We start from the raw sequence: 21,476 nt of genomic DNA, 5'->3' as shown, positions 1-21,476 counted from the left end.
CCTGCCATAACCCGCTTTGCGACCGATTATTTAGCTGTGGACTCCATTCGACAATCTGAAGGTGCATTAAAGAGATTGTTTACTTGTGAAGAGTGGTTAAATGACCGCCTCTCGAAGTCCAGTACCGGTATAAAAGTGGATAACATAATCTCAAATAGGCTGTTCTGGTCTCGATGTTCCAGTGTTGTAGAGGCCACTGCCCCTTTGGTCACGGTGTTAAGAATGGTGGATGCTGATAAGAAAGCTACCATGGGTATCATTTATGAAGGTATTGAGAGGGTGAAATCAGCTATTGGGGAGAAGTGTAATTTTGCTAGCAAAGTGATCGAGATTATAGAAAAGAGGTGGAACACCAAATTTGGACGTCCAATTCATTATGTTGGTAAATATATATTTATATCATTACAATGTTTCAGTTTAAATCATTTTTTTATGAAATTGTAAATGACATTTTTCTACCTATATATTTTTTAGGTTACTACTTCAACCCAAAATTTTTCTATTTGACACCTGAACAACCCCACAAGATTATGGAAGGGGTCAGATACATTATTGCAAGGTTGGAGAGAAGCCATCGAAACCAAGTAGCAGCAATACAAGAGGTATTATTTAATGTTTGGGTAAGAACTTCATTGAGTTGTTATATTTGTGAGGAATAATGCACTAAAACGTAATATATTTGTTTTAGCTTGCTATGTATAGGGATGCTATAGGATCCTTCGGAACTAGACTTGCCAGAAATTCTCGAACTATGATGGATCCAGGTTATCCCCTCGCTAATATTTTGTTTATTCATATATTTAATCTTATGAATTGTTCTTGCCCTTACAATGCTTTTTACATTTTAATCCAGCTGAATGGTGGGAGATATATGGTACTGATGCACCTCACTTAAAGAGGATAGCAATCAAGGTTGTCTCCTAGACATGTTCTGCTACTGGCTGTGAGCGCAACTGGAGTACGTTCCAATGGTTGCACACTACTAGGAGGAATCGACTCGCTTCTGAGAAGCTTCATAAACTAGTCTACGTTCATTATAATTTAAACCTCAGAGAGCGACAAATAAGAAAGAAGCTTGAAGACTATGGGCCGATAAACTTAGACACAATATTTGTTACAGACACAGCAGACCAATGGGTAATAGAAGAGGAGGAGCCAGTGTTGCACAAGAGAGCGTTCTTTGAGGCTATCGGTGACGAAGATATTGAAGAAAGTGATGAGCAGCATGAAAGAGGAAGCAGCCAGCCAATGTATCCACAATATGTCGGTGATATTGCACCTAATGAGGGAGAGTGGGAAGGGGGTCTAAGAGAAAATGAGAGAGATGATGATTCTGAGGCCACCCTATCCCAGCCATATTATTCACATATCGAGTCCCAACATCAACAGTGTAGGGATGAGCACGACAGTGCAGGTGAGCATGAAAGATGGACAAGTTTCGGGGATTTTGGATTGGGAACACAACAGAACACTAACACTCAGGGATTTGGGAATAGTCAGACGCCCGCTAATATCGATGATTCGTTTTTAGATCGAATCAATGAATTGTCAAACGAATTCAATCAATGGCACCAGCGTGACCAAGAAGAACAACAACGTCGTCTATCATTTTATTTTTAGATTGTATGTTACTAATTTTATGCTTTATTGTAGTCCATGTATGTTGATATACTTATTCCATGATAATTCTATGTTTATCCTTTTGTGTGATGTAAATTAAATGTTGAATGGCGGTTCATGCAGGGAAAGAACATATCAATATTCGCATATTCATTCAAAAACATGAAAATTCTTAATGGAGTACCCTCATTTCTTATTGAATTCCTAAAAAACAATATTTATAATGAATTTTAATAATTTTTTCGGATTTTTTTGAAGCTTTATTCTGACCGATTCACCCGATTCCCGATCCGGATCACCGATTCGCCGATCCGGATCGGTTTTTTGAAAGCCCAATCCAGGTCACCGATCCGGTTTTTAAACCATTGGTTTTGACACAATGGTTATAAAGAGGGATGACGAATTTTGAATGAAGAAAAAATATTTGCAATTATTTTCTTACTGACTTTTGGAGTTGAGTGAGCCTTACCATCAGGAGTTGAGTGATTCATCATTCTCAGTGTGAACGATTCGCCCTACCTAGCCGGTTGAGTGATTCTTGGCCTGCATCAGTTTTGTTTTATATATAGGATTGAGATAAATTTTTGTCTCTTTTATTTTCAAAGAGAAGTGAAAATTTATGATAATTTTTTAAATTTTAATTAACAGTTTTAGCATTTGAAAATTAACAATGCAGTACTAAGAGGAGAAAAATGTTTTACAATCACGCATATTATTCTAATAAATATAAGTTTCTTAGCATGCTGGCCCAGTAGGGGTGGCAAGGAGTCAGGTCGGGTCCGAGTTGACTAGAAATTAAACAAATATATTTTATATGACATAGTTTTGATTGATAAGACCTGAAAGGGAGTAATACAAAACTAGAACTTTGGAGAGATGTCCTAGAATCTAAAGATTTAAAAATTAGCTAGACTAGAGTATATAAATGTAAGTTTAGAAATAATAAGAGTAAAGACGATGAATTAATTAAGAATAACAATCAAGAAATACCAAAAGAGTACATTTTCGATATCTTTGGTTGATAATTTAGGAAAATAGAGAGATCGAGAAAGATATCGCACCTAGAATTAGAACTGAGTGGACGAAGTAGAGATGTACAACTAGAGTTTTATGTGATTGCAATATACCAATAAAACTGAAGAGCAAGCTCTGTAGGACAATTGTGAAACCAACTTTGCTTTATGCAGCATAATGTTAGGCAATCAAAAAACAACATATACATAGAATTAATGTAGTTGAGATGAAGATATTAAGATAGATGAGTGACAACAAAGGAATGGATAGAATTTCAAATGAATACATTTAAGAGAATTTAGGTATGACACCGATAGGCGATAAGATGAGAGAACATAAATTTAGGTAGGCAGACTATGTGCAGCGCAAACCCAGTACATCACCTATTAGGAATTGCGAGTTAGTTCAAGTGGAAAGTTCAATAATAGCAAAGGATATGACCAAAATGACATAGATGAAAATAATGATAAAAGATATGGGGACTTATAGCCTAATTGAAGGTATAACTCTTAATATAGCAAAATGATGTAACCAGATTAATGCAGCTAACCTCAATTAATTGAGAGAAAGCTATGATGATGATGATACATATTATATATTTTATACGGGATCTGAGTCAAGTTGGGTCGATCCCAGCCTAAACTTGACTCAAACTAATAGGGTCCAAGCTGCACCCAAACCCGGACATGATCCTCTAGATCAAAGACTAGGACCTTGATCCGATTCAATAAGGGTCAACCTCACCCGATTGCCACCCCAGCCCAACCCATTCCCTTCTCAAAGGGGATCACCCTAGAACTTACTTTTCATCAGCCAAGGGCGGTGGTTGGGTTTGGATTGTGGAGAAGGAAGGTGCAGGCGACTTTTCAGTCAAAAAATTTGGAATGCTAAGCCACTAGCCGACTTTGGTGAAGTTTCAAGGGTAGAGCAGAAAGTTCTGGGATGTTTAGGGTTGGAGTAATTACGACCAAGATATTTTGGGAAATTATTGTCATTGAAAGAAGATAATAGAAAATGACACGTCCTTTTGAGACACGTGGTTTGTGTGAAATGGCAGGGGCATTTACGTACGAATCCTGCAAAAGCGCACCGTCCACATAAGGCACACATATGGATATTAAAGAGACTAATCGAGGGCAATCTTGGAGATTTCATTAAAAACAACAAATAAATTTGAACATTTGATCTAGGCCCATGCAGGCTCCCCCAAGAGCATTCTGTACACTTACTCAAGAGTGAGGATAATTTCTTAAGTTTGAAATTTTGGGGTATAATTAAGAAGTGAATGATTATTGTCAATAAAATAAAATTTTGATTTTGATTTCTTCAATACCAAGATCTCACCTTCAAAAAATTAAACAATTTATTTAATTCTTAATGCTATTTCTTTAACCAACACTTTTTTTTAGGTACATATAGAGCAAGTTTTGAAAGTTTTCTCGAGATTAATCGTTAGGTTAAAGATGTTTATATTGTTAATTTTAGTGAAGACCATTTACTTTTGATACAAGGTGGTCACACTAAGCTTGACCATTAGATGTGAAATTGGATGGCTACAATTATTTCATAGATCAAGCTCAAATTTTCAAAAAAAAATTATCGAACTTTGTGACACATCGAAGCTATCAAACTTCACATCAAATAGTTGTAAGGAATTGTGATCACCTTGTATCAAAGATAAATAGTCTCATTAAATATAATTCAAAAAAGTATGTATGGCATTTTGCTTGAAGGAGTAAATAAATAGTATACTCTAGAAGGAGCACATCGCCATTTGCATGAATATTTGGCTTCTTATTGGTTGGAAAATAGCTAATATAAGGGACCCATGTGGTAAAGCGATTATATAATATGAGGAGGCAAAGAATATTGGAAGCACCTTTTTAGTGATTTAAAAATGCTAGGATGTTTGGTCACTTCAACGAATATTCGGGGATATTATTTGGGGAAACAAGAGAATGCGAGTTCGTAAAAGTTCCTTTTCCTAAATGGATGCTTTCAAACTAAAAAATCTCTATGTACCACTCTCTCTATGTGACCGAGCTTAAAAACCGATTTCAAGTTCGGATCGGCCATTGAATTATAGAGGGTTTTAGTTAAGTTAAAACTAGTTCGACGGTTAGTTAAACTAGTTTGACTGGATGTTTTAAATTTTAACAAACAATACAAATATTAGTTAAAAATATGTAATGTATATAAAAAAAGTTCCCCCCTTTGTTTGCTTAATTGAATCGTTTGAAATTAGTCAGTCGATTTGGTCAAATGCTGATTTTCATCAGTTTTTTATCAAACTTGATTTTTACTTTGAATCATATCAACCAAAGCACTAGTTGACGGTGTGAAAAGTCTTAGGTTTATCTGAAAACACTCTATGTATCCGTTAATCAATGAATATGCAGACTTGTCTTTTATAGATAAATTACAGATGAAAAAATATAGAAATAAATCACAGTTTCCTATACTATAAATAGAATTACCATAAATACACGATATCATTGAAGACCCATCATAAATATACAAATTAGGATATATATCTTCCATATTAACTAGGTACACAATATACACTTTCCTTTCACATTCCCCCTCAAACTCAATATGCTATAAGAGAGAGCACTTAGAGTTTGAATACTAATTGCGGAAATAAACAGTTGGATCTTCAGGTGTATAGCATGACTAGTAGATGTGGTGATTGTCATGCTCAAATTACTTGATCAACAAGCATAAAAAGTAGAGGCGGAACAACAAACCGCAAAAAACATGAAGCTCGAATAAAGCAACTATGACTAGCAACAATCCTCATCAACATATGACATTAGGAACTGACGGCCACATCAGATTAGGCTCGATCAATTAGACAAAAATTTCATACCTTCACTAGAGATAAAAAAATAATCCAGACAACCGAGAAAATATAATGGCACTTGGAAGAGCCAATAAAACTCAATGCATATCCGAAACAGATTTGACAATTTGCCGACCAGAACTGACACGATCGAGTAACAGAACAAACAAACTTAGTAATGCAGAAAAGATAAGAACATGAAAACACAAAAAAAATTTGGATGAATTTTTAGAGGGTTGTTTTAGGTCGAGTTTCAAAGGCTCAATGACAATACCAGATCAGAGTGGCAAAGTGAAATTTTAGATGGGCGGTTTTCCAGAGGCAAAAACACTCAAAGGGGGTGGTTTTCCCGATAGGGTGAGCAACAGACTCATCTTGAAAAATCGCCGACAATGCTTCAGAGACGAAGAATAGACACAGCTAAGATGAATCTTTCTCTGATACCATGTGAAGAGTCTTAAGTTTCTCTGAAGAGACTCCCTGTAATCATTAATCATATGAATATACAGACTTATCTTTTGTAGACAAATTATAGACGAAAATATATAAAAATAAATCACAGTTTCCTATCATAAACACACAAAATTGTATCTACCCTTCCTAAATATATAAATTAGGATATATACCTGTCATATTAACCAAGTACACAATATATACTTTCTTTTCACAGACCGCTTGACCAATCAAACTGCTAGTTTGGTCCAATCTTGATAACTATGTCCTAGACTCAAAAGACCCCGCACACTCAGCAATGTTGTGAGGATTGGACCGATGAAGGGGTTGATATGGTTGAAACCGGTCAAACTGGTCGGATGGATTAGAACGTTGTTAAAAAAAATCCATAAAACAGTGAGAAAATAAATAAAAAGCTATAAAAAAAAAAAAAGGAAAATAATTTATAGAATTCAGAGAGTAAAACATGATATTAGGTGCTTAGTGTGGTCTCCTTGGAAGCATGCTTATTTTCTTAATACTCACTAATGCCCGTCCTATAGATTTAGTAGGGGGACACAGTGGAAACAAAGAATGAGCAAATAAAGACTTCAACAATGAGAAAGAGTCACTTGCCCCTCAAAGATGAGGAGGCTGAGTTGTCGTCATGACGCACAAGAAGTCCCAAAGACGTGTAATATGAAATGATGTTGGGAGATCATGCTATTCATTTGCACCCTCTGACAAAAATTACATCTACCGATCAAGTCTTGAATCCTCGTCCATAGCATTGGAAATCTTCGTGATGGCTCTGAAATCCATTTTTAATACTAACTATGAAATTTGAAGCGAAACAAATAATATACATCTTTCATATATATGGATACTTATTTTTAGGGAAAAATAGACAATTTGGATAATGTGTTATAATATACATTATTTCAATATTTGAAATCCTATTTTTTTTTTATGATCATAATGGTCCAGTCTGAGATGATGAACTGATAACTGGAATTTTTTGTGAGCTTTAGGTGAGGGTTTACTTATTTGGATAGGGTTGCAGCCCGATCAAAAACATTTTCCAAATTATAATAGGAATCTTTTTAGGACTCCAAATTTTGAGGATGTAACCTTTTCAACGAGTAACCAACTTTTTAAAATAAAATAAAATAAATTGCATAATCTAAATTCTTAAAAAATATAACATCTTAAGATTAAATAAACATTGTCGAATTTTTAGAAGGTAGGATTTAAGCGTCGAAGAACTCAAAATTTTTTTTTTTTTTTTTTTTTTTTTCTTTTGTTGAAAATTATCATCTAGTGTGTGTAAGATGGATCCGAAAATTTCCAAAAAATGCCCTTGGTTGCACTTCTATACGAAAGAGAGTGTACAATATGCTCCAAGAGAGAATATGATTGGAATGGTCAAATACGTCAAAAAATATTTATGGTGATCAAAGAATCAATTAATTGATAAATTAGTCGTTGTTAATAAAATTATTTCAGTAATTACCTCATCAAGTACTAGGAAAAGGAATCTATTTAGGATCTGCAATCTTGGCCTAATAAGAATGTAGTGGTTATATGGCGCATAATCTTCTAAAAGTGTAAGATACCAAGATGCCCTTTTCTTATCCCTTAATCTATTATAAACCATTAACCACTTTAACCATTTCATTTTATTTAAATGCAGTTCCATCAAGATACACAAAATCAGGAGTTGAAATATTTGAAAAGAAAAAAGTTTATATAAGGATGCTACCTTATAATGTAGAACTACGAATGCCCCTCAAAAATCCATCGGAAAAGGCTGTTTTAATGTTGAAAAACCCTTTAATCATCTCGACATCTATCGAGATCTATGACTATGAAAAATAAAAAGATTTTAAGCCTTAGAGATAGTGCATTTTACAACGTATTATCTACATCGTCCATTTTCAAGATTTTCATATGTTTATAGATCTACTTGATTTTAACTATTGTTTATATTTAAAATATTATAATTAGATATAAAAATAGATTTTGAGATAATCCTAAGAACATTTTACATCAAAATTATATACCATGATAAAATTTGAAGGTGCACTTTAGCTCTACACCTACGGATGCATCTGTATGCCAACTGCACCCATTTGAAAATGACTAAATTACTAAACAGTTGACAAATTTGGTATATTTTGACAAATTTTCTTAATTACTTAGAACAAGTAGAGATACCTATACCCAGTGATTTAAAAATATGGATTGGTGACCCGCGTCGCACAGTTCGGATCGATGTTTTATTGTGCAAAAAAAACAATGAACTAGAGAAAAAACACATGAAGAAACAGCGAACTAGCCAAAAACTGTTCTGGATCGGTGAATCTCTGGATTGTCGTTTTACTATCGAGAATCGCCGTTTTACTGTGCGAAACCGTCGGTTCCCTTCTAGACTTGGCTCTTTTCCGATTTATAAGCATTATCGGAATGGAGTAATAGATTCTAGGGTCAAATTGGGCGATTATGTATCAACCAGGCGTTTTTTAAATAACTGCTTACAACATTTGTGTCGCTCTATTTAAGCGAGATAGAATTATCAAAATACATTTAATTGTTTCGAGTGTACATTATCAGCATTTTTTTTTGTCAGTATTTTTAATAAAATGTAAAAAAATATTCAGCAAAATGACATTTTTATAAACAACCAATTTTACTATTAACCAGTTAGCCAACCACTTAAATAATTTTCTTAAGTACTTTAACCATTATAATAATATTTTACCAATAGAAACACCATACAAAGTTCACCTAGAGAGAATGTTAATAAGTTATTCAACTACTTAAATATTTTTTTTAAAGGTAAAATTTAGAATGAGACCATTTACGTTTGATACAAAGTAATCACATTAATCTTGACCATTCGTTGTGAAATTGGGTGGCTGCAATTACTTCATTGACCAAGCTTAAATTTCAAAAGAAATTTTTTTTGTACTTTGTGACACATCCAAGCTATCAAATTTCATATCAAATAGTTGTAAAGAGTTGTGTCCACCTTGTTTCAAAGGTAAATGGTCTCATTGTATAGAATCCCTTATTTAAATGCTTTAATAATTATAATAAATAGTCAATTGAAACACCACACAAAGTGCACTTAGAGAGAAACTTACACCACCAAGGTGCACTTGGAGAGAGAGACTTAGAAACAACAAGTGCACTAAAGAGAGACTTAAAAACACCAAAGTGCACTTAGAGAGAGAGCATGGTCCAAGCGGACCCACTTAAAATCTTCACTAAACTATGACTGGCCATCATATTAGCAAATAAACGTATTCTTGAGCTTAATACGTGAAAACAATGAGGGATTAGCTCAAGGAGTACTAAGAAAGTGCTAACGGCAGTGGGACTCCTGTGGGTAATGAGAAGCTTAAAAAATGAAGCCCATTTATTTGAAATCCCATAATAGTAATGCCAATACAAATAGGAAATGAGAGACCCAAAGTAATGAGAAAATGACTTATCACTGTGAAGCTATATAGTATCATACTTTAGGGATTACGAAATAACGAAAAAGTAGAAGTGACTGAGATGCGAGGGAAAGACTTTTGTTAAACATTTCCGAAAAGACCACCTATTTGTTCGTTTACCGGGTTCGGCACGAAATCATGAATAAACTGTACCAAAGATTGCTAAGCACTTGGTATTGAGTTTCCCCCTTCGTTTTTTGTAACAAAATGAACCAAAAACATGACAAAACATATAGTTAGCAGCATGGACAAAGATGGATTTGTGAATGAGAAATACAAGTTTTGTAAAAACACCTGCACTTTGAGAGAGACTAAGAAAATTAGAGACACCAAAGAGCACTTATTAGAGTGGAGAGACATACCAAAGTACATTTAGAGAGGGGTGTAGTTTGTGTACGGACGCCTCCATAGGTGTAGAGGTAAGGTGCCTTTTAAATTTTATTATAGTATATATTTTTGATGTAAAATGTTTTTAGGATTATCTCAAAATCTATTTTTATATTTAATTATAAAATTTTAAATTTAAAAAATGGTTAAAATCAACTAGATCCGTAAACCTATGAAAATCTTGAAAATTGACGGTGTAGATAATATGTTATAAAATAGACTATTTTTTTAAACTTAAATTTTTTTAATTTTTTTTAGTCATATATCTCAATGTCCAGATGACTAATCAATGGGTTTTTTAACATTAAAACTACATTTACAAATGGATTTTTTAGAGGCATCCGTAGTTCTACATTATGAGGTAGCATCCTTGCATAACTTTTTTCCTTTAGAGAGAGAGAGAGAGAGTGAAAAAGGCATGGAATGTGTTGGTTGGTTTTCAGTCGCTAGTGGCTAGGACCTATACAAAATCGTTGAAAAATGAAAGTGGACTTTGACATCGTTTTGGCGGTCTTTCTTACACGTGCTAATCGCCGAACCAACAAAATCATTAATGAAAGACAAATTATACAATAAAAATCATTTAACTTTATACATAACGGTCATAATCACCTTGTCCGTCAGATTCTCAATCAGGCGGCACAATACGTCTCAGCGATTGGCTAAAAAATCTGATATTTTTCAAACTTTATTAGGAAAAATTACGCACCCATTTGATGACCAAGGGTGACTTTTGACCTTTAAAATGTTAAATAGTCCTACTTTTGAGTGTATTTTTTGATAAATGAAATAAAAATTATAATTACTTTAATAGAATAATCATCAAAAAAAAAAAATTGACACAATATTATGTTGGTACTTTATCAGAATAATAATCTATCGGAATAATAATTTATCAAATACGTAACAACTCTCTGATTCCTATTAAATTTCAATAATCTCATCAAAGGAGATTAATAACAGGTCACGATAGTTGGTATTTTGGGTATATTTCAAAGTGAGACGCACCTTACAATACCCTGAAAATATGTTTTCGCTCCTAACAGTAAAATTTGGAGTTCAAAAAATGATAGCAAATCGATCTATAAATGCTATAAAATCTTGAAAATTAATGGCCCAAAGTGTTATAAAATGTATTATTTTTAGAAAAATCGTTTCATGCAGGCTAGACCGTGTTTCTACATATGCGGTCCAGAAAATGTAAAGCATCCATCTTAAAGATGGATGCAAGTAGGTGTTCCATCTAAAAACACTGAAAACTAACGTTCCAAATGTTTTATTACTAGAATTATTACTTGTAGTTTTTTAAATTTATTTATTTTTTCATATTCATGATCTCCATGTTTCTAAAAATTAAATCTTAAAATCCATCTCAAAAATAGATTTATTAAGAGGTCCGCATTTCTACATACACGAGCTTGGCCGTATAGAAATCGGGTCCTTACTTCTAAAACTCAAAATCATTTATTTTCATACCCATACATCATGAGGTCAAGAAAATCCATTAGCGATTTTTCACACACTGAATAACATTATCCGATGGATTTTTGAGGTAGGCTTCACTTTCGTATTATAAAGTTAACATTTTATATATGCATATTTAATTGGACAGCTGTAGATTTGACATGTTTTTTAAAATAATATAAAAAATTGTTGAGCATTTTAAAATAATATTAATATACATTGCATCTTAAATTAATTTTTTATTTTAATTAAATGACGCAGTTTTTGTACGGGCAAACCCTCGTATGTAGAAATGCGGGCCCCTTAATAAATCTATTTGAGATGGATTTTAGGAATTAATTTTTGAAGACATGTACTATCTAACATGGAGATCATAAATATGAATAAATAACTAAATTTAAAAACTAGAAATAACAATTCTAGAAAGAAAACATTTGGACATTAGTTTCGATTATTTTTCGATGGAACACCTACTTGCATCCATCTTTAAGATGTATGAAACAATTTTCCTTAAATGAATACAAGGAATTTGAGAGCAAATCTTTTTAAATTTTTTTTTAAAAATACTCCCATATATTTTATACTTTACATTTTATTTCTATTTTTATAGCAAATATATATTTGAATTTTATTTCTTTTTAATGTAGCTCAATCTACAATTCTCATATGTAATAAACTTGTAAAAAACTATAAAAAAAGTATAACTAATTTGAATAAAAATGACCAAACTTCCTTATAAGTTTTAAAAAATTAAGGCTGTTTTGGTCATTTTATTTATTTTAAAATATTATTAGCAATCCTTAGAAAAGTGAGACGGTAAGAAGCATGATATCTCGAATCTTGAGCTTAATCCGATATATAAAAAAAATAGAATTAAAATACAATATATAGTATAAAAGTAAAAAAAGAAAAGGGCTTAAAGTTAAAATATAAATTATACGTGATAATTTTTTAATTTTCATAATAAAATAGGATGGTTTAGAAAATTTGGCATGAATAAAATGCTATATAATAGCCCTTTTAAATGTATTTTGATACAGTTATTAAATAAAAATAATTCACAAAAATGGAGAGACCCCACAAAAAATCAACTGGCCCATTATCGCAAGACTCACGCTACACCAGATCCAGCAAAAGAACATGTCCTCTTTCTCTCTCTAGAATAAAGAAGGAGAGAAGAGAGAGAAAGAGCGAGAGACCACGATGCCACCACCGATCCACACCCCCATGGCCTTCTCCTCCCTTTCTCTCTCTAAAATGACCTTCCCTCCCTTTCTCTCTCTAAAATGACCTCTCCCCTTTAACCGCTGCAACTCTTTCCGGCCAATTTCCCGCCAAAACCTGTCGATCCGGCAATGTCGAGTGCGACTCCAGCCACCGATCACCTCTTCTCTAAAATGGACCAGAAATCGATGGCCTGCGATCGCTCTAAGCCCAAAAGTGGCCGCTCAGCCGGTTGCAACCCTGTGCGTAAGCCTGGTCCAGTGACTATGGATCATGTTCTTTTAGCTTCTAGAGAGACCAAAGAAGAGAGAGAAATGAGGCTTCGGAGTTTGTTCAATTTCTTTGATTCTCAGAACACCGGGTATTTGGATTATGCTCAGATCGAAGCAGGCCTTATGGCTCTGCAAATTCCAGCTGAATATAAGTATGCTAAGGATCTTCTTAGGGTTTGTGATATGAATAGAGATGGGAGAGTGGATTATCAAGAGTTTAGGAGATACATGGATGATAAGGAGCTTGAGCTTTATAGGATTTTTCAGGCCATTGACGTAGAGCATAATGGTTGCATTTTACCAGAGGAGTTATTAGATGCTCTTCTTAAGGCAGGTAGGTTGCAAAATTTGTGCTGTTTTCGGCTAATTCATTGTTTGATTTTTGTTTGTTTGCTGATTTCGTGTTGTTAGACGAGAAAAAGGAGGGAATTTGCATAATTTTGTTGTTTATTGAGCGATTTCTGTTTTGTTGTTGTGAGATATGAATAATGTTGCTAAACAAAAACAAGCCGGTAAATTGAGTTATTTGTGTGGATTAGTATCATTTGTTGTTTGTTGATTTAAAATTTTAAATGAGAGAATTCAGAGAGCCTCAGATTTGATTTTTGACACTGGTACCTAAAAATTGAGTTGATTTTTGGTAATTATAGACTTTTTTTTGCTAGTTTGTATGTCAATTACAGAACCGTTTGGATGTGATTATATGATTATTAGTTGAGCTGATTTTATCAGCAATTGTCATGGGGTTTTTTGAACCTTTAGTGTGTCAAGGGTGAATAATTATGCCATTCATGGTGGAAACTTCTCTTTTTTTACTCTGGACAATGTCAATGAGAATTGTCTCAGCCAAGTTTTGAATATGGTTGCTGGTTTTTGATTCCTTGATTCTGGAGATAGAATGCTCTTAAATACTTGGGATGACTTGGTCTTATCAAGTTTATGTTTAATATTACTTACATAAGACACGATCCAACAAGTTGACAACCTCCAAAGGATTTGAGTTACTACTTACTGTCTTTAATCGTGACATTGGGCCTGTAGAGAAAAGGCGTTTTACATATCTGCAATTGAATTTCTCACCTAGGTGTAAGTGCATTTCTCTTAATGTAAAAGTTGAGAGGTTATCTTGAATAGCTTAATTTCCCTGTGATGAATGACTCTTGAACATTTATCCCAGTTAGATACACACTATCTACATGGAGAAATTCTACCAAATGAAGAGAATTTGGTCAAAGGCGCATTACTTGGAATTTATGACAACAGGACAGGATCAAATAATGTGCCCCGATGGAATACCGACATGAAAAGTGAAGAACAACAAGTGGGATAAGAAGCTCATTATAAAATGAGACAAACACTCGATGGAAAAAATGAAACATAACAGAAATCTGCCAAATAAAAAGAATGCTATAAAAAGTGCATCACTTGGAATTTGGGACATCAGGAGGTGATCAAAGAATGTGCCCCAATAGGAACAATGACATGAGCAGTAAACAACCATGAGTGGGATAAGAAGCTCACTATGATATGAGATAACACTCGATGGGAAAAAGAAACCCAACAGAATAAAGGCATCAATTAGAATCACATCCGTCCCTTAATTTCTTGAAAGTTCATTGCTCAACTCTCTATTTAGAAACATCTATCTGCACTCCTTATATCCTTATCCACACTGTTTTTCTGATCCGTTGGTTGTCCTTCATTGTGTTCCTCCCAAATGTGCTTTAGGCAAAGGGAAATACTGACTCCGAGACTTCTGTCTTTTTAACCTCTTATTCCTTGCAGTTCTAAGTCCCTAACTACCTGAACGGGGCTGCAAACTTGAAATGAGAGTTTCCGGAAATGAAATAGTAAACTGATATTATAAATTTGCCCCTTTGTTTATTTTTGGGAGAGTGTATTTTAACATGACTGAAGTCTGCTAGTCATGTAAGTGTTGCCATTTGTTTCTTTTTTTTCCAGACTAACAGTAAGCATCTATAGTTTCAAAAGTTTTTGCATATGGTAATTAGGCCTGTTGTTGTGTTGATGCCATAACTGGTCATTTCATTATGAATGCTTCAAGTAAATTTTTGTTGGCATTACCAGCAAGCAGAAGTTGCAGGAATATCTTTTTTTGTCATGATTCAGTTGTGCATTTGGTGGTGATAACTTTTTATTCTAGTTCTTGCACATAGCTCAGTGTAAACTAAGTAAACGTTTAAAACAAGACTCAGTGTAAATCTACACAAAGCCTAATGGGATGTTGGTTAACATTAGAATGCTCTTGGTTCCTGGATAAATTATTGGGCATGCATGAAGCCCTGTATGGTTTTATATTATTGTTAAAGACATGTTAGGATTTGAGAAGAACATCTCCAAAAAGATACTGTAAGCAGTTATAGATGGTTTATGAGACCAGCTAGAATGCTAGTGTGGAAATTTAGGGTGTCTTTATCGTGCACAAGAGTAGATCTAAATTACATGTTCAACATGTACACACTCTTGGATCGATATTTGGTGCCAAACATAACAGAATTTAGAGTGCCACACAGGACTGTACATTCATGTATATGAAGTTTTAACATTTTTCCTATCAAAATGTTGATGCTATGTTATATTATTTTCCTTCATATGACCCTCATTGTTAATAATATGCATCTTGGGCACTTGATATATACAGCAGTGAGTCCTAGTAATTCTCATTGTTCACCTTTTGTAACCATTTGCCACTACGAGTGATCAAACACTTGGCTGAGTTATTCAGATTCAGCCCCTTGCCGAGCCAAGTACTTGGGTAAAACTCGGGGATATTTAATAAATATCATAAAATTATGTTAAATTGTTAAAATCAGCAAATAAATATTTTATATGTAATTTTGATTTTTTGATTATTATTTTTTAGTGTTTCTTGTCATATACCTTTTTGTTTTTTCTGAAATATCTCCAGCTGTAAATCATTTTACTAATCCATTTTTTATATATTTTTTCATCTTATTTGGACTTTTTAATTTTTTTCAGTTTAGTTTGATAATTATATTTTTATTTTATTTTTTATTTTTAGGGCTTGTTTTATCCTGTAAACCACTCAGGTGATTCTACTTGGACTCATCCCGGGCAGGGCCTAGACTTGAACCCAAGCCGAGTTTTTGAACCTTGGCCACTACAGGATGGAAACTACTATTTTGTTTAAATGGGTCTGAACTTGAATACTTGTTATCTGCATTAATTGTAATTGTAATCTGTCCAGGAGTTAACATTCATTTTTGAAGTGAAATGTTTCAATCAATTATAAGCCATGCCAGTTTCCCTTTTGCAGGCATTGAAATTGATGATGAAGAACTAGCTCGTTTTGTAGAACATGTGGACAAGGATAATAATGGTATAATTACTTTTGAAGAATGGAGAGATTTCCTTCTACTGTATCCTCATGAGGCAACTATTGAAAACATATATCAGTATTGGGAAAGAGTTTGTCTTGTAGATATTGGAGAACAGGCAGTTATACCAGAAGGAATCAGTAAGCATGTGCATGCAAGCAAATACCTGATTGCTGGTGGGGTAGCCGGAGCGACTTCACGTACAGCAACTGCACCACTAGATCGTATAAAAGTAAAGTTGCAAGTACAAACGACTCGTGCTCATCTAATGCCTGCCATAAAGGATATTTGGAGAGAAGGTCGTTTCTTGGGCTTTTTTAGAGGAAATGGCATCAATGTCTTGAAAGTTGCACCTGAAAGTGCAATCAAGTTTTACGCTTATGAAATGTTGAAGACTTTTGTGGTCAATGCTAGAGGTGAAAATAAGAGTGATATTGGTACAGCAGGTCGCCTTTTTTCTGGTGGATTGGCAGGTGCTGTGGCCCAAACTGCAATTTACCCTATGGATCTTGTGAAAACAAGGCTACAGACATGTGCTTGTGAAAATGGAAAACCTCCCAAATTAGGAGCGTTGTCAAGAGATATATGGGTTCATGAGGGGCCTCGAGCATTTTATAGAGGTCTCTTTCCATCCCTGCTCGGGATTATCCCTTATGCAGGCATCGATCTTGCTGCATATGAGACCTTGAAAGATCTGTCAAGAATCCATCTTCTTCACGATAGTGGTATGGTTTCTGCCATTGATGATTTAGGGACACTTATTGTTTCCTTCTTATGGTAATTTTCTGGTGTCCAAGCTGTGAAGGACCTTAAGGTTCCATATTTCATGGAAGCTTAACTTTACAGTTTACACATGTTTTATTTTAGTTATATGTATGTTGTGGAACATAAAAGCTATTAGCAATTTGGCAAGACGGAAGTCTATAATCTTGAAGCGTTCATTTCAGAGGAAATGAGTATCTTTAATGTCCTACCGTCCACATCCTCTCTAATTTGTATTGAACACTTCTCATGGAAGTATTCGTTGAAAAGATGTTGTTTCTTCGTTGTCATCTTTGCAGGATACTTTTTTTTAATTTTTTGTTTGATTGAGGGAATTGTGAAAGCTAAAAGGAACGTAAAATTGGCGAAGGTATTGTAACTTTGCAAGTTAAATTTCAAAGTTTTAAGTAAATTATTTATTATGCAATTGTTCGGACTCTTATGTGCAAATTTTATGAACTGTATAGAATACTAATTATGGTCAAAGAAATTGAACTTATTAATTAGAAGAGAGTTAATGAATGTAAATCTCTTGGTGTTTTTCTTTTATTGGTAATCTTTACTGTCATCATATCTTATTGTAACTTTGCAAGTTAAATTTCAAACTTTTAAATAAATTATTTATTATGCAATTGTTCGGACTCTTATGTGCAAATTTTATGAACTGTATGGAATACTAATTATAGTCAAAGAATTTGAACTTATTAATCAGAAGAGAGTTAAATGAATGTAAATCTCTTGGTGTTTTTCTTTTATTGGTAATCTTTCCTGTCATCATAGTTTATATTCTTTTATTATGTAGAGCCTGGTCCTCTTGTGCAACTTGGTTGTGGAACAATATCAGGAGCCCTGGGAGCTACATGCGTTTATCCCTTGCAGGTTATACGAACAAGGTAGTATATGATTATCTGATCCATGTCTTCCTACTCAATCTTCAAAATAGATTATCAAAAAGTAGATAGTGATCTCGTTGATGTTCTCTGTAGCAGCTAAACTGTTTTGATATTTCCAGAATGCAAGCTCAATACACAAAAACAACAGAGGGTTATAAGGGAATGTCTGATGTATTTTGGAGAACCCTCAAACATGAAGGCATTTCTGGATTTTACAAGGGTATCTTTCCAAATATGCTCAAAGTGGTGCCCTCTGCTAGCATCACTTATCTAGTGTATGAGTCTATGAAGAAGAACCTTGATCTCGAATAAAGACATGTGGTGTTTACATTCTGATAAGGTGTCAATGCTGATGATGATGAAAATAAGACAAGTTATGGACTAGAGCACATAATTCCTTCAAACGTTCGTTAGACAGTTAGATTTTCCATTCCAGCTGGCCATCATCAAAACTCATAAATTCAAATGTTTCTTCAGTTCTTTTAGGTGAATAAGAAATTGACAACTTGGGAGGGTTATCTTGAAAGCTAACTATCTTAAGTCAGGTAACATCCAAGCTTTTTCATTCTTTCGGTGTTTCATGATATTTGTTAGTCTTTAATAGTTTATTTTTAGATCTGACATGTGATTAACATGGAAAGCTCTAACATATCATATACTTTTGGTTTTCTTGGGAGTTCCATGTTCCTATATTTATCGAATTTTTTGATTTGCCCATTTCTAGAGCTCGTGTCTATCTCAGTATCATTTGACTTTTTTTCTTTTCTTCTCCTATTCATAAGTTAGGATTCAGACCTGACTAGCATGATTTATGCAAGGTATCCATATTACAAGGAACGCAGAACTTTTTTATGGATAAATAAGCTACATTCAAACTTGAAAGTTTACATGAATGCTATGGAGCTCAGCTCGGGCCCTGGACACGCCCCTGGCCCAAGCCAAGTTACTTGGACGTGTCCGAGTGAGCTCACCTGATAGTGTACTCAGCCAAAAAAGCCCTAAAAAATAATTGAAAAATTTATATAATAATTTTTTTTTTTTTTAAGTCTTTTAGTTAGCCCAAGTTTTACCTGAGTACTCGGCTTGGTGAGGGACTGAGCCCCAGTGTACCCGGCTGAGTTTCTGAACATTAGCTGAGACCTAATGGATGATATAGAGAACTCATCACTGGGTAATGGTGCTCTTGCCCAAATCTTCATAGATGCCAAATCAAAGGTTAGGTATACTCATTAATGAATGGATTGCAAATATGCCACTCATAGCCATCTCATAATTAGAATGAAATGGAGAACATTATAACGCAACCATAAAGAGATAATTTAATTAAGTTCATATGATGCATAGTTGCTATCTATAAATAAATAAAAGTAGACTAGGCGTTCATGTGATACTTGCTGCCATTGTATCTGCATTTAAGCATCTCCTGTAATGAGGGTTCACTGTGGCCCCTGTTTCCTCCTAGAGTCAGTTCAAACGATTGCTGAGGTATGCATTTAAAATAAAGGATGTTAAAAAATATGAAAGGAAATAAAAAAGAACTTGATTGCAAGTGGGTGGATCTTACAGCGAAGCTCTTCTGAAAATTTGCTGGCCTAAATTTTTTCCTTAATTGCCATCCCCAGTTACTTTGACTGAGCAATGTAGTTAAGATGTGATTACATTTGTGAAGCCTATGTTTTCCATGTGCCAGTGCTATTGTCAAATAGCAATCCTGGTTCTTGAGGTGCTTTTGGATAAGAAGACATTGTAACTCCTCTGTGCATGCTGGAAATTTTTGATAGAAGCAATTGGTTCTTTATATCTTGTGGTTTTATATTCTTCTTGCACAGCTTCACTTGATTTCTTATTTCTTATCCTTTGGATTACGTTAGTGATACTTGATTTCCTTCGTAGTGCTAGTATCTTCTATTTATTGCTCCTTTTTTATTATTTGGCAGATGATGGCCTTTCTGGAGTCGGACTAACGGATGAAATTGGTTCGTCCAAAGGAAATATGAAACATTTTACTTAAAATCTGTATGTAATTCTGTGGGAATAGATTCTGAAAAGATTAGATATTGATTTTATACTAGGTGCATTCTATTGGCCATGACTGGAAAAGGGCGGTCTCTTTTACTACTGAGCGACTAGTTTCAATGAGCACTTCGGAAGGATACAATTTTGTATTTGACTTTTTCCTTTCTGGATCTTGGTGTAGCCCTGACCTAATTGATTTATGGCATGGTTCTATAGGTTATTCGGATACATCTTGTTTTGCATTCAGTTAGATTGTGTCTTGTATTTTTGCTTTCTTGAATATATGTTTGTATTCAACTCACAAATTTATGACTGCCCTTAGTTGTGATTATGTAGCCTTCTGTGGAATTCTGTGTTGAAGGTTGTGGTGATGGATTTTAATGCCAAAACTATATAAGCAAAAAATAGATGAACATCACTAAAATTAGTTTAGATGAAGAAACTAAAAAAATGGTACAGATTTTAGAAACTCAAAAAAATAAAATCAATTTAGATGAATTTATTTACTAAACAAAATTAAAGCAATTTTGAGAAACCATTGCATAATACAAAATGAAGTAATGATATACAGTTTTACGATAATCCAGTTGGATGGAATGTCTTTCAAGATAATTTTTGAAACTGTTAACAATTGTATTGAGCATTGAGTATAGGAAATGTACAAGTAGCAAAAAATAGGCTACCCTCATAACGGTAGCTTTGGACAAAAAAAACAATGAAAAAAAGAACAGACAAATCTAATGTTCAATAAAAAAATCTGTGTTGGTCTTCCAGATGTTGGGAAGATGGACAGAAAGAGGATGCCATAAAATTGTGCTAACACCAAAAAGAAAAAAAAGAGCTACCTGTTGATAGATGTTGATGGCATGGACTACGAGAAACATTTAAGTGCAATCAAGGTTCTTATCTATCTATGTAAATAACAGAATGAGTAATTGTGGGGTCTGCGTTTGGAGTTATCACGTAAGTTCTATAGTGGATTTGAGTTGGTTTCAAGTAATGAGTAAACCTTATAAATTATAAAGTATATTAGGGAGTGAGGAAAAATAAATTAATAAGTCAATAAGTAAAGGAATCAAAATGTGTTGTAAAAGCTAGATATATTAACCTATGCTTACCTGTCTACCAATCAAAGAAATTAGGCTTTCTTGCTTGTGCAAGTCAAGTCAGACTAGTTTACTCTCCATTTACTTGAGCGGGGTCAATTTGAGGGTTTTAGTGAGGTGACCTCTGAGATTTTTTGTTTGTTTGTTTGTTTGTTTGTGTGTGTGTTGGGGGGGGGGGGGGAGGGAAGGTATAGTTCTGTGGGGAAAGAGGCCCCGCCCCGTGATAGGAATGGAACTTTGCATTGACATTGTCAATTTGACTCTTCTAAATTTAATTTCAGTTAAAGCTTTATGGTGACTTATTTTATAGTGGTTCATTTTGTAATTTCTCATGCAATTTTTTGTGACCCAGGCTGTGGCAATCATGTTACGGATCTGATGAATGAACAAAAATTGTCCCATTCTTTCTGTGTAGTGGTTGTGGTTTCTTCTGTAATTTTATTTGTAGTCATTGATAGATTGCTTTAGAAATGGAGTTGTTCTTTCTTGTCTATATCTAAAGTTGGGAAGCTGATTTATCCCATCTGAGTAGACATGGTTTACAAGGTTGTCAAACTTCCACGTGGAATTCTTCTTCTTCTG

The 21,476-nt window shown here is 34.0% G+C and overlaps 1 protein-coding gene across 2 annotated transcripts; it reads left to right on the top strand.

The window, feature by feature from the left end:
- Positions 1 to 12,421: 12,421 nt before the first annotated feature.
- Positions 12,422 to 20,016, top strand: LOC18434522 (calcium-dependent mitochondrial ATP-magnesium/phosphate carrier protein 3). 2 transcript variants are annotated; one of them, XM_006844591.4, is made up of 5 exons: positions 12,422 to 13,092; positions 16,057 to 16,842; positions 17,682 to 17,772; positions 17,892 to 18,317; positions 19,710 to 20,016. In XM_006844591.4, exons 1-4 carry the CDS (start codon positions 12,618 to 12,620, stop codon positions 18,082 to 18,084), a joined length of 1,545 nt encoding a protein of 514 aa, XP_006844654.2. In that variant the 5' UTR covers positions 12,422 to 12,617; the 3' UTR covers positions 18,085 to 18,317; positions 19,710 to 20,016. The 2 variants fall into 2 exon arrangements, with proteins under 2 accessions (XP_006844654.2, XP_020523074.1); XM_020667415.2 differs by having other exon boundaries at positions 17,869 to 18,317.
- Positions 20,017 to 21,476: the final 1,460 nt, after the last annotated feature.

Source organism: Amborella trichopoda, chromosome 6 (assembly GCF_054954075.1).
Source record: "Amborella trichopoda isolate Santa Cruz 75 chromosome 6, AtrichopodaSantaCruz75HAP2 v2.0, whole genome shotgun sequence".
NCBI classification, from domain to species: Eukaryota; Viridiplantae; Streptophyta; class Magnoliopsida; order Amborellales; family Amborellaceae; genus Amborella; species Amborella trichopoda.
This window is presented reverse-complemented; position numbering and strand designations above follow the sequence as displayed.

Coding starts and splice junctions, on each gene's coding strand:
- LOC18434522 (XM_006844591.4), top strand. CDS start 12,618: ATGTCGAGTGCGACTCCAGCCACCGATCACCTCTTCTCTAAAATGGAC. Junction 13,093..16,056: donor AGATGCTCTTCTTAAGGCAG/GTAGGTTGCAAA, acceptor TCCCTTTTGCAG/GCATTGAAATTGATGATGAA. Junction 16,843..17,681: donor CCATCTTCTTCACGATAGTG/GTATGGTTTCTG, acceptor TTTATTATGTAG/AGCCTGGTCCTCTTGTGCAA.